We start from the raw sequence: 16569 nt of genomic DNA, 5'->3' as shown, positions 1-16569 counted from the left end.
TCAAGGGAGAGGTGTGCCCAGTGAAAATAACCTCCCTTTCCCAGTTTCCTACAGTGTCTTTGGCCAGCCTGGCTGGGGCGGGGCGTGCAGTGTGCAGACCAGAGGCCTTGTGGGGAAAGGGCAGATAAGGCCCTCAGTGCCCGCCCACCAGCCGGCATCCCGCCTGAGACTAATTCACTGCCACTGCCTTGTGCTAAATTACCAACAAAGCCATGGACAGGCTGGGATCACGGTGCCCTCTGCCAGGCTACTCGCGGCCCTCTGTCCTCATATGCTTTCTGGTGAGTCCTTAGTCTACAGGGTGAAACCCCCTCATCCTTAAACCTTTAGCCTGGGGAATGGAAGGAGAAGGATGGAGGAGAAGAAGGCATATTTCTCTTGACTGGTCCTGGGGTTTTAGTTGGGGGCAGGTAGGTAAGATCCTTTGGAGATAGCGGGGTGGTTCTCAAGGTTACCACCATACCTTTACTCCTGACTTCTAGGGACAGATGAGTGTGCTGTTTCTTTGCTAGAGTGGGGGAGGGCAACGCGTATCTGCTGATAAAGTCCCACTTAAGTGTTTCATGATAGATTCTTTCCTTTTCCTGTTGTATAATAGACTAATTTTTCTGGGACTGTGTTTTCTCATCTGAAATATCTTAAAATTGATGTTGGAAGTGAGAATGGGGAAAAAGCCTAGGAGAGGGTTAGAAGCCCTGGGTTCTAGCCCAGCTTACCCCTTACTTTTGGGAGTGATTGCTCCCATTCACTGATCATTATTTCCTTATCTGTCAAAATTGGCACAAATCAGTGGCTCTTAACTTTTGGGGACTGTAAATCTCATTGAATTGTTTTTTTGAAAGCTCTGGGTTTGTACTCCAGGAAAATGTATAGATAATCTCAATATTGCATTTGACTTCAGGGTATTTACAGATTCCTTGGATTACAGGTTTAGTGCCACTGGCTTTGGTGATTAGTGAGGCCCCTTCTGCCTGTCACAGGCTGTAAAGTCAACCATAGCCTCTGAAAGGCTGTGTACATATTCTAGGACAAAAAAAGGAGAAAGGTTGAATACAATAGGAAATTACTGAAAGGGTACATAAAATATTTTACAAGAATGTTAAATTAGATAAGGTATATTTAAAAAGACATCAATATGAAAAGGTGTATAGTAAAGGACATAAATATGAAGGCTTTATAATAAAAAGGCTTTTCTTTAAAATTTATGGTGACTCTTTTCCTATGATAGTAACTGTTTCTGTTTGGGAATGTTGTGATATGTATATTTTCCACTGGTTTCACACTCATAACATGTTACTTTTTAAAGTATTATAGTCCACTTTGGGGTCCAAACTGACCTTTCTTACTTCTGATATTTAACTGATGTGGCCCATAAACATTTCTCAGGCATATAGTCTGTTCCCAGATAGTAATGTGGTAGGAATACTCTGTATTTCATTGTATTCTGTGAATGGCACAACAGAAGGAGGTTTAGCAGCAGCCTTGTCTCCACCCACTAGATGACAGTGGTACCTCTTCCTAGTCATGACAGTCAGAATTGTCTCTAAGCATTGCCAGATGTACACAGAGGGGCAAAATCTCCCTGAGTTGAGAAGCACTGGATAAAACAAAGCTTCAAGGATGCCCTGAATCCATTCTTAGTCCTGCTTATTGCAAAGCATAAAAGTCAGAATGGAAGTCAGGGGTCTTGGAGGCAAGAATTGGTCTATCACTGAGTTTCTGTATGTTCTGCCTTGGTTTCCTTATTTGTTGAATTAAGGGTTGTCTTAGATAATACCTGAGGGCCCATCTACCTCTTGGTTGGTTATTTATTTATTTGGGGGGTACTGGGGATCACCAGGAGCACTTTGCCTCCTCAGTCTTTTTTTTTTTCTCTTCTTCTTCTTCTTCTTCTTCTTCCTCCTCCTCCTCCTCCTCCTCCTCTTCTTCTTCCTCTTCTTCCTCTTCTTCTTCTTCTTCTTCTTCTTCTTCTTCTTCTTTTTTTTTTTTTAAGACAGGGTCTTCATAAGTGGCCCAGGCTGGACTTGAACTTGCAGTCCACTTGCCTAGGCCCACAATGCCTGGCTGAATGCTCCTTTTCTTTAGAGTGGTGCTGGAAGCTTCTTTAGAGTCATGTAGCTGGAATACCATACAGTGTTCTGAAAGCACTGCTCATAGTGGGTGACCCAGAAGCCTTGCCTTCTTCACAAGGCTATTTAGTCTTAGCAACAGCATTTCACTTGTGTGCTACTAATTCACTAATCCACAAGTATTTATTGAGAACCTGCTGTGTGCCAGGAACTGAGGTGGGGAGAATGGTGAACTAAACACAGCCCTTCCTTTATTGAGTTAGTGATTACAAATTGCTTTTCCTATCTTGTTTGAACCCCTATCAGCTCTTGAGTTAGGCAGCATGAATGTCATAATCTCCAGTTTTTACATCAGGATTATAGAAGGAAGAGGAAGAAACTTGGCAGGCCATAGACAGCTATCTGTACTGGCACTAGGATTTAAATCCTGCCCTCTAGTCCTTCTATTTTTTCCTGCTGTGGTCCAATTGAGTTGTCAAAAAGAAATAAGAGTAAAAGCTTCCTTGAAAAGCCTGGTTCTTTTTTTCTTGCATGGTTTTTGGTTTGGTTCAAAGAGCTAATGTGAGACTGAGGCACTGTGGAGATAGTGGGAGGGAATGAAAAACCCAACCCAAAAGGCCTGAGGTCAAACTGCAGCTAAAGATATAAAACCACTACTCAGGCCCTGCCAACAAGTAGGAGCTAGGACAGAGGCGATAATGTAAAATGAGAAGGGAGGACAGAGGTTCATTTGAGCAAAGCCAGATCCCTGGCCTAGGAGGCAGGAGAAGCAGTTCTTGTTCAGCCTTGCTGAGTCCCTGCCTGACTCCTTGCAAGTTGCCTCTGTCCCTGTTAATAGCTCCATTATGTCCACCAAACGGAGAATCCTGGAATAGAAGGGATCTCCAGTTCTTTTTATTCCCCCCGATTTTGGATGTTTGTCATTAAAATAAAAAGAAGTTATATCTTGAATGCCTTTTCCTCTCACATGGTCAGTGCCACCTTAGTCCAGGATTTTTTTATAGGAATTTTTTTTAATATTTATTTTTTTAATTGTAGTTGGATACAATTCCTTTATTCCATTCATTTATTTTTATGTGGTGCTGAGGATTGAACCCAGGGCCCCTGTGCATGCTAGGCGAGTGCTCTACCGCTGAGCCACAATCCCAACCCCAGTTCAGGATCTCAATGTCTTTTTCTTGGGTTACTAAAATGGCTAAGTAGGCTGCCTTCTGATCATTCCCCATTCCCAGCCCTTTTATAATGCTACTTGGCTTGGCCATATTATTATTGTCTTACTTTAAAAACCTCTAAAAGCACTCAGTCACCTGAGTGCAAACCCCCAAATCTGTGGCCTGACCCTTTTCTTTTTTCTTTTTTTTTTTTTGAGAGAGAGAACTTTTATTTATTTATTTATTTATTTTTTAGTTTTCGGCGGACACAACATCTTTGTTTGTATGTGGTGCTGAGGATCGAACCCGGGCCGCACGCATGCCAGGCGAGTGCGCTACTGCTTGAGCCACATCCCAGCCCCCCTGACCCTTTTCTGTATAATTCTAGCCAACCTCATTTTCTCTGATTTACTCTTACTATCCCATGCAAATCTGGTACAGACTGGATATTTCATCTGTCCCTTGTACCTCTTGAGTTTGTACATATTATCATTTGCTTAGAGCACCCTCTTATAATCCTACTTATTTCATATCCAACTCAGATGACTTCTTCTTTTCAGTCCTACCTCATTCCTTCTCTTCAAAGCTTTTTCCTGCTCCTTCTAGCACAGCTTTCCTCTTGGTCCTCCCAGCACAGCAGCCCGGGTTACATTGTTTCAGAATTGATCTGTTCACAAGCCTACCTTTTGCACTAGATTGTCTGACATTCCCTAATGCATATACAAATGAACGCAGGTGAAATTACTCCTTGAAAATCAATAGATTTAAGAGTTTATCATTCATAATAATCTTCACATAATGATGGCAGTTCAGTGGATGCCAGTTAGTATCACCAGCAATAGGAGTTTTGCACAATAAAAAAGGATTTAAAGTCATCCAGGCTTGAGTCCAAATCCTGGCTTCACCAATTAAAGCTATATGATTTTGAAAAAGTTTTTTGAATTGTGAGCTTCCATTTTCTTTCTCATCTAAAATATGCAGAGGAAAATATGAAAACTCAATGTAGATTTCAGGGGTTATTTTATAGATGGGGTTGGGGGATGAAAAAATGATATCAGCCTTGGTTCTAGTCTGCTGGAGATGGGAGTCACTGACCTGTACTTTTCTTTTCCACTGTGTAGATCCTGGCAACTTCTTTTCTGATGTACCCCATGCTCAGGACCCTTAGCCTACAGCTTCACTCAGCCATCACCGGCAGCTATATCTCTGGCACACACTCCATCGTCTTTGTCAACTGTCCCAACGAGCAAATTGCTAGAGACATTGCCAGGTATAGTGTAGGGGCTAAGGTGCTGCCCCAGAAGACTTGGGAAGCTCTAAGAAGCTTGAGAGGGACTAATTTGGGCCCTTCTCTTGCTTCTCACAAACCTGCCTGTCCAATGAACTCTATAGCTGTCTGCTTGGGGTGATACAAGGAGCATGGCCAAATGATCCCCCAACTGATGCTGCTGCAGGGCCTAAAAATGTCAAGTGGTGCAGGAGGGCATAAAAGGGATCTGAGGCCCAGAGAGAGGTGGTTTGCTGAAGGCAAAGATAAGAGAGTTGTGGAACCCTGCAGGTTTGTAATCTAAGTCTCCAAATTGCTGACCCACCTCTCTTTGTTCATAAGTAAGGAGGAGGAGGTCATTTCAAGTATTTGGCTGTTTTCTAGAAGCAGCTGTGACATACTAGAAAGAATACTGGTTTAGGCCAGGGTTTCAATGTGAATATGCCATTTACTATGTATGTGATCTTGGCCGAGCTGTGTCTCTTCTTCCACTTCCTCCTTTTCCTCCTCTTCTTTTTTTTGGCAGTGCTAGGCATCAAACCTAGGTCCTTGAGCATGGTAGGCAAGTATGTACAGCCAAGTCACATCTGATTCCCTTCTTGAAGCATCAGTTTTCTAAATTATAAAACGGCATTATGCATCTACCTCACAGAGTGGTGGTGAAGATTAAATGAGATGAAATATAAACAGTGCATACCCCAGTAAATATAGTAGGTGCTCAGAAAATGTTTATTATATCTGAATTTTCCCCCTTCTGTTTATAGATACAGGTTGAAGAGAGTTAGTGAGGCTGAGAAGTAATGGCCGTGGCTCTGTGTTCCTTTTCTTCTTGCTTTACAACTCGGCCTTTTAAAGTTAATAGTAGACTAAAACTAGTCCAGTGTCACAATAACAATCAAATGCCTATAGGCAGCCAGGCACGGTGACACATGCCTGTAATTCTAGCGGCTTGGGAGGCTGAGGCAAGAGGATCACGAGTTCAAAGCCAGCCTCAGCAATTTAACAAGGCCCTAAGCAACTCATTGTGATCCCATTTCTAAGTAAAGTGCAAAAATGGGTTGGGGATGTGGCTCAATGGTTAAGTGCCCTGAGTTCAATCCCTTGGTAGAAAGAAAGAGAGAGAGAGAGAGAGAGAGAGAGAGAGAGAGAGAGAGAGAGAGAGAGGAGAAGAAGAAGAAGGAGGAGGAGGAGGAGGAGGAGGAGGAGGAAGAAGAGGAAGAGAAAAGAAAAGAAAGAAAGAAAGAAAATGCCTGTAATCAGGTAAATGAGAAGTGGGCTGGTGTATAATGATGGTGCTTCCTAGGCTTTGGGAGGAAAGAGCAATGGAACTGTGTTGACCTGAGAAGAGTATTTCATGCCTCAAGGGAGCAGCTGCTGCTCAGCTCTAGCGTGGCTAAATTTGACCTGCAGGCCCAATATTGGAAGATTCAGTTTTTTCTTTTTGCTAGAAGCTAGATAATCTGTATTGTTTGGGGTGTGAAATACATTCTATATTAAATATTGGTTAATAAAGCCAAGATTTTTTTGGGGGGGGGTACCCAAGATTGAACTCAGGGGCACTTGACCACTGAGCCACATCCCCAGCCCTATTTTGTATTTTATTTATTTAGAGACAGGGGCTCACTGAGTTGCTGAGGCTGGCTTTGAAACTTGCGATCATCTTATCTCAACTTCCTGAGCTGCTGGGATTACAGGCATGTGCCACTGCGCCTGGCCAATGTCAAGATTTTTTAAAATGTCATGAGGACCAACATGTATCTGCTCTTTGAGCCACTACCCTGTATGACCTCTGCACTTCTCCCTTCTGCTTCCTAAATCCTGAGCTCCCCATGTGTGGCTCTCTACTGGTCTTGAGGGTTTGTGTGTCTGTTTTAAAATTGAATTCAGTCAGCCTCTCTTCTTCCCTACTCTCTTTTATAATGCTCTAGGGATATATATATATATTTTAGTTGTAGTTTGACATAGGACTTTTATTTGATTTATTTATTTATTTTAAGTGGTGCTGAAGATCGAACCCAGGGCCTCACACATGCTAGGCGAGCGCTCTACCACTGAGGCACAGACCCAGCCCTTTAGGGACTTTTTGTATAAAACCCCTCCATATTAAAGACAGGTTGCTATTATTAGTTGCTGAGGAGTTCATATTTGGGAAAGGGCTTCTGAGGCAATGTGATTATCTTCCATGGGTGTGTAACTTGCTCCTTGCATTTGCTTAACACCGGGAGAACCAATTAAATGTAATTTCGCAGTGAGTGGTTGAGTGAACAAGGCTCACAGCAGTTGCTTGAACAAGTTTGTGTGACAGGTCTCTTCTTACAGTTGATAATTTTCCAAGAGAGTAACAGTGGTGATAATGTCACATGAATATGGAGCCTTAAATAGAATACTCTTCAGCTGGGGGCTCAAGGAAAAAGAAAAGAGGTCAGTTCTCTTGGTAATGGCTGAGGGAAAGAGGAATCAGTGAGCAGGGCTCAGAAAAGGTTTGTTTGGCTCGGTCCAAGCACTTCAGAGAACAGAGGTGAGGTTCCCTTGGTTTCCTTTAAAAAAGAAAGAAAGATGAAAAGGTCCTATATTTGCCAAAACATGATGCTTTTTTTTTTTTTTTTCTTTTTGCTTTTGCTTGGAATTGTATTAGTTTTGTGTGGTCACATGGGTATTTACAGTCAGAAGCATTTAGTGTCTCAGCTAGATTATCTTAGATGGTTAAAGGTAGAGGTAGCATAATAAAAGAAATTATTGGGAATAGGAAAGGTTGAAAACCACTGGCCAAACCAGTCTTGTTGTATAGCAGGTCAGGTTGCTTATTTCCCCAAAGCAGGAGAGGGACAGAAAGAAAGAACTTACTTAAGGTCCCATAGCCATCTTACAGCAGGGCTGGAAATGGAATTCGGATCTTCTTTAGGTCCAATGTTAATTACTGCCCAGACCCCAGACAGACTGGGCCTCTCCTTAAAACTTCCTTCCCATAGCTGCTTTCTTACTTCTCACCCAGAAAAGTACATAGAAACAGCTCTGTCTTCAGAGGTCCTATGCATGCTGTTTATGGACTGTTCTGAAGGGAGGTGATGAAGTGATGTCTGAGTCTGTTTTCTGTGGCAGTAACTGAATACCACAAGCTGGGTCATTTATAAACAATAAAGGTTTATCTAGATTATGGTCCTGGAGGCTAGGAACTCCAAGAGTATGGTGCTGATATCTAGTGAGGGCCTACTTCCTGCTTTATAATATGGCAGAGAACATCACATGGTGATACAGAGCAAGTATGCTAGGTTGGTCTCTCTCCCTTTTCTTATAATGCCACCTATGCCCTCATGGTGGTGCCATCCTCATGACCTCAGGTAATCCTAATCACCTAAAAGCCCCACCTCCAAATCCACTAACATGATTTAGGGAATTCTGGGGACACACTGAAACCATAACTTCTGCCTATAGTCCCCAATATCCATGTCCTCACATGCAAAATACAATAAACCCCCAAATTTTAACTGGTTCCAAAAATAATACAAAAGTCCAAAGTGCATTTTCTCATCTGAATCAGATTCGGGTGAGATTGAAAGCATGCCTGAGGCAAATTTAATCTACTGTGGCCTGAAAAATCAAAGGAGCTACACACTTCTACAGCGCAGTGGTGAAACAGGCCATAGGACAGATGTTCCCATTCTAAACAGAAAAGTCAGGCAGAAAGAAAGGAGTCACCAGCTCCATGGAGGTCCAAAACCCAACAGGATGAACAGCATTAAATCTGAAGGCCCTAGAACCATCTTCCATAATTGCATGTTCCCCTTCCTGGATATATTGGGACAGGGGTTATGTCCCCGAGGCCTTGTGCAGCCCAGCCTCCACCTCAGTACAGCTTCAGCTCACTTGGGTAAGCTGATAGCTCTTACTTGCCAGCCATATAGCTCTATAATCCCGGGTCTCTGTGGCAGTCCAACCCCTATGGCTCTACTAGGCATTGCCCTAATGGATCCTGTAGCAGCTTCAGCCCCACATTTCCACGCTGCTATTAATTCCCAAGAGCCTCACAAATACTGTTAACAGGATAAAATTTCTAACACATGAAATCTGGGGACTAAACCAAAGCAGGGGAGGGACATCCTAAATTATTTTCTACTTAGATTTAGATTTCCAAGGTAATTCCCAAGAACCCCTGTTCCCATCCTTCCTCTTTAGATCCTGGGACTTGCTCTAGTGACCGCTACCTTTTCTCTTTGCTTTAGGGGCATACTAGATAAGAAACTGGCTGCCTCTGTGAACATCTTGCCCAAGACATCTTCACTGTGAGTTTTGCTATGGCCAATAAAGGGGAATTGGGAGTCTTAGGGTCAGGTCCTGGCTGATGGAAAGAGCACTAAACTAATGGGAATTACCAAAGAATAACTCAAAGGTATTAAATTAGTCAGTGGTTCACAGTTGACTTATATTCAGAGGAGATCAATCAAGTAGTTTATCTCATCCAAGGAAAGCAAAAATATGCTGTTTATAGAGAGAGAAGGAAAAAGTAATGTTACTCTGTTATTGTTCACATCATCTATAGCAGTGGCTCCCAAATTTGGCTGTAATATCAATTCCCTGAACTCCAGACTAGATCTTTTCAGTTAGTGGGTGGGCCCAGGCCTTTGAATCTTTAAAAAGCAGAACAAGGGTTAGGGAGGTAGATCAGTAGTAGAGCATTTGCCTACATGTGCAAGGCCCTGGGTTCAATTCTAAGCATTAAAAAAAAAAAAAATGTTATAGGCGATTCACTATTCATCCAGTCTGGAAATGAGTGTTTTGTAACCAGAATAGAATATCAGCTTAGAATTCTTATATTTACCAAAGCTGTGACAGGGAAGGGCTCATGGCCTAGGTCATCTTAGATTTACCCTGGGTCAATGTACATCTCAGGCTAAATCTCCCCCTTTTCCCATGATGCTGTTCTCTTTTTTTAATATTTATTTTTTTAGGTGTATATGAACACAACACAATGCCTTTATTTTTATGTGGTGCTGAGGATCGAACCCAGGCCCCGCCCGTGCTAGGTGAGCGCTCTACCGCTGAGCCACAATCCCAGCCCTATGATGCTGTTCTTAAACTCTTTTCTTCTTCTCTTCCCTCTCCTTTTTTTTTGTACCAGGGATTGAATCCACTAAGCCACAACCCCAGCCCTTTTTTATATTTTATATAGAGACAGGGTCTCTATATAAGGGAGGTGATGAAGTGATGTCTGAGTCTCACTAAATTGCTGAGGCTGATTTTGAACTCACAATCCTCCTGCCTCAGCTCCCAAGCTGCTGGGATTACAGGCGTGTGCCACTGTACCCAGCTCTTACACTCTGTTCTGAACATCATCACTGATTTTATTTTTCATTTCTAGAAGTGTGTGTATCTTACAAGGTTTAATTCTCCTGAAGCCTTCTGAATTTTTTCATTCATCCATTCATGGGCACTCAGCTTTGAAAGTCAGTGATCATAGCAACACTAGTCAAAGGGTCGGGGAGGGGACTGGAAGCCATGAATATAGGATAAACATAGAAAGAAACAGAGATGAACTTGGAGGAGAAAAGATATAGAAGTATCTACAGAATTGTCCTGGGGTGGTTCCTCATGTAGCCAGTTGGGGAAAACAATGAGGTGACAGATGTCAACATGTGTCAAGAAAAAACATTTCTGGCTGGTAGAGAGCTTGCCCACATGCCTGAAGCCCTGGGTTTGATCCCTAGGACTGCATTTAAAAAAGAAAAAAAAAAAAGTCTCATGTGAAAACCTTTAAGTTCGAGGGACTTCTTTAAGAGATGGTGAACCTCCCACCTCCAGGAATGTTCTGGAAGATGCTAGATGCATGTGTTAGAATGATGGAACTAGATGATTTGTGGGGCTTTGACCAACTCTAGACTTCTTGATATGGACTTAGAAAGATTTTAGCCTCCTTCTTAGTAAGTCACGTATTCTGGCCAGGTTTGACATTTAATTCGCTGGGCTCCTTTTATGAGCTTCACAATTTGGTTTTGCTTTCTTTTCTAGTTTTTTTTGGAAGGGAGAAATAGAAGAAGCCACTGAGGTCTTATTGGTAAGTAAGGATAGGAGAAGAGGTGGTCTGGGTAAGGGAATGAGTAAGACTAAGACCTTTTCCCAGGTTCCAGTGAAAATTAACATAAATCAATTGACTGAAGGTCTTGCTCACTTCAGATGCATGAAGTTCATCTGTGAGCTCCTGACATGACCTGGTGACCTGGGAGGAATGCTAACTGCTAAATGGCTAGGTGAATGAGCAGGGCAAAGCTGGGGCTCAGTCCTGAAGAAGTGGTTTTTTTCTTCCTTTACAGTTAATAAAGACAAAAACTTCCAAGGTCCTCATGCTGTCTGGCTTTATCAGGTAAGACTAGCATCTCTTCACTCATTCTCACGACAGACAGGCAAATTCTTCTTCTGGGGACCAAATGAGTGAGCTTCAGAAGCAGGAAATCTGCAACCTAGCCATCAACTTCCCATATAACTCTGAGCAAGTCCCTGTCTCTTTCTGAATCATAGATTTTCTATAAAATAGGAAGGTAGAATGAGATAGTTTAAATCAGTGGATCTCAAAATATTGGTCTCAGAACCTTCACACTTTTAAAAGTTACTTAGACCAAAAAGAGCTTTGTTGTGGGTTAATAAAAAAAAAAAATAACTGTTTTGAGAGCATCATTTTACAAACTAATTTCTGTCTCCAGGGTCCATTCATTTCCCTAATAATCATATATACACATGCCTATCTCCCTTCCCCCTCTGAGAAAAGGTTTAGAAGCTTCCACTTCTAAATTTCAGACATGGTGTATGATTTTCATGTTTCGGAATGTTAATAAATTTTGTGTCTGTTCTCTTAAAAAATAAAAGTTAACTTTTTTAAACATTAAAGCTGAGCAATTTTTAAAATGTTTTAGGTCATTAAAAATAACAGTAGTAAACCATTATATATTAACACAAATAGTGCTATTTATTTTAGTGCTAGAGTTGGAACCCAGGGTCTCCTGCATGCTAGGAAAGCACTCTACCACTGAACTTCACCCCCATCCTAGTCCTATACATGCATTTTTATAGAAAGCAATCATAGTTTCCAAAGCCAAAAACTAGTGGGAAAAATAAAAGAACTGAAGATGAACTTGGAGGAGAAAAGATATAGAAGTATCTACAGAATTGTCCTGGGGTGGTTCCTCATGTAGCCAGTTGGGGAAAACAATGAGGTGGCAGATGTCAACATGTGTCAAGAAAAAAACATTTCTGGCTGGGGTGTAGCTCAGTGGTAGAGAGCTTGCCCGTATGCCTGAGGCCCTGGGTTTGATCCCTAGGACTGCATTTTAAAAAGAAAAAAAAAGTCTCATGTGAAAACCTTTAACATTTTTGCAAAATCTGGTTTAGTAAGATAGCTAGATCTCCTCAAGAAGCAGCTTTAAGTGGGCTGGGGTTGTGGCTCAGCAGTAGAGTGCTTTCCTAGCATGTGCGAGGCCCTGGGTTTGATCCTCAGCACCACATAAAAAGAAGTTAACAAAATAAAGGTATTGTGTACAACTAAAAAATAAATATTAAAAAAAAAGGAGCACCTTTAAGTATTGGGACAATTTTAAGCTTACAGTAATGAATTCAAATTTTTCAAAATTCTAATTTTGTCTTAGAACATAATTTTATTTATTTATTTATTTTTTATTTTTTGTAATATTTATTTTTCAGTTATTGGCGGACACAACATCTTTGTATGTGGTGCTGAGGATCGAACCCGGGCCGCATGCACGCCAGGCGAGTGCGCTACCGCTTGAGCCACATCCCCAGCCCAGAACATAATTTTATTAATGTTAATAAGTCATATAAATTGCCTTCATTTGAGTATTGGGTTCACTTTGTTTCTATTTGAGGAAATGTCTTCCTAATACTCAAGACTTCAGTTATAGTTTGTAAAAATGACAGACAAATTACAGTTATTCAGATTTGAAAGCAAAAATGTTATGCAAAAAAAAAAAAAAGAAAAAGAAAAAGAAAAAAAGTATGTCTAGCTGGGCATGGTGGTACATGCTTAAAATCCCAGCAGCTCAGGAAACTGAGGCAGGAGGATTGCAAGTTCAAAGCCAGACTTAGCAACTTTGCGATGCCCTGTCTCAAAATAAAAAAGGGCTGGGGATGTGGCTCAGTAGTTAAATGCCCCTGGGTTCAATCCCCAGTAAAAAAAAAAAAAAAAAAAAAAAATATGTCTAGTTTAGCTTGTGACTCAGATTGTTTTCAATGACTTTTTTTTTTTTTTAAGAAGTTTTATTGCTTTGCTAGCAAAGGAGAAACACAGGGGACTCCTGTTCTAGAGGCTGTGATTCTGCTCATCAAGGAAAACTGAGGACTTTTTTTTTTTTTTTTTTAAAGAGAGAGTGAGAGAGAGGGGGACAGAGAGAGAGAGAATTTTAACATTTATTTATTCTTAGTTCTCGGCAGACACAACATCTTCGTTTGTATGTGGTGCTGAGGATCGAACCCGGGCCGCACGCACGCTAGGCGAGCGCGCTGCCGCTTGAGCCACATCGCCAGCCCCTCAATGACTATTGAGCCTAGGTACACAACAGAAATGCCTATGTGTACTTCCTGTTTTGCCATTCAGAATATTAAAAAGACATGTATTCAAAGGTCAAAAAATAATTCAAAAAAAGTAATTTTTACCACTTCAAAAATGTCTGACTTTTTAAAAATGCAGGTGTGAGGGCGGGGGTTGTGGCTCAGTGGTAGAGTGCATGCCTAGCATGCATGAGGCACTGTGTTCGATCCTCAGCACCACATAAATATAAAATAAAGATATTGTGTCAACCTAAAACTTAAAAATAGATATTTTTTTTAAAAAATGCAGGTGTGAAGAGTACAATGATAGTGTGGTTTGGTGCCACTGCTTGATATATGTAAACATGCAGGTAGTTTTACCCATCACTGCTTTTGCACCACTGTCACAAACATTGACATAGTAAAAAGATGAATGACAAATTAGTGTTATTATATAAATAGTTTTGACTTCTTAGACCCCATGGAAGAGTCTTGGAGACCCCTAGAGGTTAGTGGACCTCACTTTTAGAACCAGTGGTATAACCCTATATCATTCAAAGTGTAAGTTTTGGAATTGATATCACTGGACACTTGCTAGAAATGCAGAATCTCATGGTCACCCCAGACCTATTGAATCAAACTACATGTTAGTAATATTCTCCAGGAATTCCTATAGTCTAAACCAGTGGTATTTTTCAAACTACCACTTTAAATTTGTTTAGGATGGGAACAAAGTATGATATTATTATTGTTGTTAGTTTTGAGACGGGGTCTTGCTATGTTGCCGAAGCTGGTGTTGGAACTTCTGGCTCAAGTGATCCTCCTGCCTCAACTGGTCCTACAGGTGCATGCTGTTGTACCCAGCTAGTATGGTACTGTTAAAAAGCACCCCAGGTTGACTCGAATGTGCAGCCAAAGATGTGAACTACCTATTTGGATGATAAAATTGTTTCCCTTCACTTTTTAGAGAACTAGGAATCTGTGGCTATAAGGCTATAGCTAAGTCTCAAATGTTGCTATAGAGAAGGCCCTTATGTTACCATCTCAACAGAGTTGAGGGAGTAAGACATCTTGGGTAGAACCTACACTGTCAAGAAATAACTTAACACATCAGGGTTAAGAGTGAGAACTCCAGAGCTTAACCTCCTAATGTTGAAATGTGGCTTCCCACTGGCTAGTTGTACCATAAGTACATGCAGAATATCAATACTTTTTGTGCCTCCACTGTCTTGTCTTTGAAATGGTGATCATAGTCATGTGTTTTGGAATTAATATGTGAGGTATACATATGAAATGATGCTTTGTCATCAGCAGCTCTTACTACTAAAGTGCTTATTAAAATATGCACTTTGGCCTCTTTATGTTTGTTTATAAAAACAGTTACCTAGATGTCCATGAAAAAATTCATTATCCTCAGGAACTGGATAAAATTTATCCAACTTACTCCACATGTTTAAGCACCTACACCCATGTTGTGATTTGTTAATCAAGTTATGTCATGAGAACTTTAAATTGGTTCTTTCAGCAGCAGAAAGGACATAGAGAATTATTATTCTGTTTGACAAATGGGAAACTGAAACCAAGTTCTCATGTTTCTTCAGTCAGAAAGTGAAGAGAACTTGTATTGTGTGACAAGAGCCAGGTGAAACAGGAGAGAAGGGAGGGATTTCTGTGGCCTAGTGGTCAGTGAGGATCCCTTAGAAAAGGCTAGTGGTTGAGCTGGACCTTGAGGGAGAGAAAGGCTTTTGATTGATCAGCAGGAGCAGGAAGAACTTTCTATGTGGGGAAGAATACAGAGGAATTGTGGGAGGGAATTTAGAACAGTGTGTATAGGAGACTAATGAAAACAGAGGCTAACATCTAATAGAATGTGTGCAGTGCCAGTTGGTGGACTAGGTAAGTGCTTTATATACCTTGTCTTATTTAGTCTTCAGCAATCTAATTACATAGGTATTATTTTTATCCCTAGAAAATGAAGTGACTTGTCCATAGTCCTTACAGCTAGTAAGGAAATTTAGAATTTGAACCATGTCTGTGAGACTCCAAAGCCACCTGATCCAGCTTAGCTTGTTGACAGCTAAGAAACATGGGCTCAGGAATGATGGGCTATGGCACTAGCCAGGTAGACTGTCGCAGATTTCAAAGGGCCTTTCAGGAGGCTGGCTAGTTGGATCGTATCACATGGGTTGATTCACAGAGCTCTCCCTTCTTTCCAAAGGTTGGTGCATCCTTTTGAAATCCCAGAGGTCTTCAGTCTTCCCATGGACCAAGGAGATGTGCACTATTTAAAGTGGCTTGAGGAGGGCATGGAGGAAGACTGAGTAGGGAAGCTTCTGGTGCGTGCTGCTGGCTGCCTCTGTCCCTCAGCTGCTGAACTCTGGGTAAGAGCAGGCCTCTTTCTACCTCCCAGCATCTGAATTCCAAGTTCCTGTCAGCAAAGAGGAGCAGCTCTGTGGGCTGAAGGTGTTCAAGGCTCCTAAGGCTGGAGAAGGCTGGACCAGTCATACCAGTAAAAACCCAGTGGATCTTGTCTTGAAGTACTACTTTGTTTAAAGATGGCAGAGAGTGGGAGGGTGAGGATAGTTCTGTGTAGAGGCCAAGGGAAAGTAACAGTGAAAGTGAGGTTTGTCGTTTTTGGTTACTGGACTGACCTAGGGTGCCTAGGGTGACCTTGAATGCCTAGGGTATTATTATGCCCCAGCTTCTCCTGTGGAAGAATGGACCCAATGACCTTGTTCACTTGGAAGTGTGTGCCTCATTCTAGAGCAACTGGAAAGTACTCAAGTACTCTGTTCAAAAGGATGCATTATAATGGTGGAATTTCAGGGATCAGCAGGATTATTGCTCCTAGTTAGACATTTTTATTGTTCCTGAGTCTTGAAGAGGCGAGTCTGGGAGTATGTGTGTGACTAGGGGAACATTAGTGCTTAGACACTGCTTCATGGGTTGCAGTAAGTTTTGACTCCTTCCTAGGCTGAATGTGACAGACATCGGAAGGTACTGTGCCTTGCTCAGTGAAGAGGTTCTGTTCCAGTCAGCTTTTTTGTCATTGTATCAAAATACCTAATAAGAACAATTTTAGAGGAGGAAAAGTTTATTTGGCACTCACGGTTTCAGAGGTCTCAGTCCATAGATGACCAACTCCATTGCTCATGGGCCTGAGGTGAGGTAGAACATCAAGGCAGCTCAGGACATAGCACTAGGAAGCAGAGAGAGACTCTCACTCACCAGGAACAAAATATAAACTCCTTCAACTATACCCTACCCGCTTCTAGTCACAACTCAGTTAATCCATTCAAGTGGATTAATATACTGATTAGGTTAAAGCTCTCATAACCCAATCATTTCACCTCTAAGCTTTCTTGCATTGTCTCACACATGAGCTTTTGGAGGATACCTCATATCTAAATCATAACAGGTTCTAAGCATAGAAATGGAACCCTGGGAACCTTCTAGACCAGTATTTTTCATATTTGCTGTATGAAGCTTTAGTAACCTGGATTCCTGACCGGTAGAAAGGGCATAAGATCCCCCCATCCCACACACATACCCA

General features: G+C 41.6%; 1 protein-coding gene across 11 annotated transcripts in view; it reads left to right on the top strand.

Annotated features, from left to right (window-relative positions):
- Positions 1–16569, top strand: part of LOC308633473 (protein CutA homolog) — a 33447-nt gene continuing 16878 nt past the window's right edge. For 5 of the 11 annotated variants that reach the window (XR_014018789.1, XR_014018790.1, XM_081266306.1 and 2 more), the window contains exons 1-5: positions 262–410; positions 4342–4490; positions 8708–8767; positions 10491–10536; positions 10793–10842. Coding sequence is in view for 8 of the 11 variants with exons in the window: in XM_081266306.1 (XP_081122432.1) it covers positions 339–410; positions 4342–4490; positions 8708–8767; positions 10491–10536; positions 10793–10842 (377 nt within the window). In the remaining 3 variants the exon portion in view is untranslated. Of the gene's footprint in view, positions 411–4341; positions 4491–8707; positions 8768–10490; positions 10537–10792; positions 10843–15234; positions 15547–16569 lie in introns of those variants that run through there. The other 6 variants (XM_081266305.1, XR_014018791.1, XM_081266304.1 and 3 more) reach the window with 6 other exon arrangements.

Source organism: Spermophilus citellus (genome assembly GCF_964194105.1).
Source record: "Spermophilus citellus genome assembly, chromosome: 2".
In the NCBI taxonomy this organism is placed as follows: domain Eukaryota; kingdom Metazoa; phylum Chordata; class Mammalia; order Rodentia; family Sciuridae; genus Spermophilus; species Spermophilus citellus.
The sequence above is the reverse complement of the archived record's forward strand: the minus strand, read 5'-3'. Positions and strand labels throughout refer to the sequence as shown.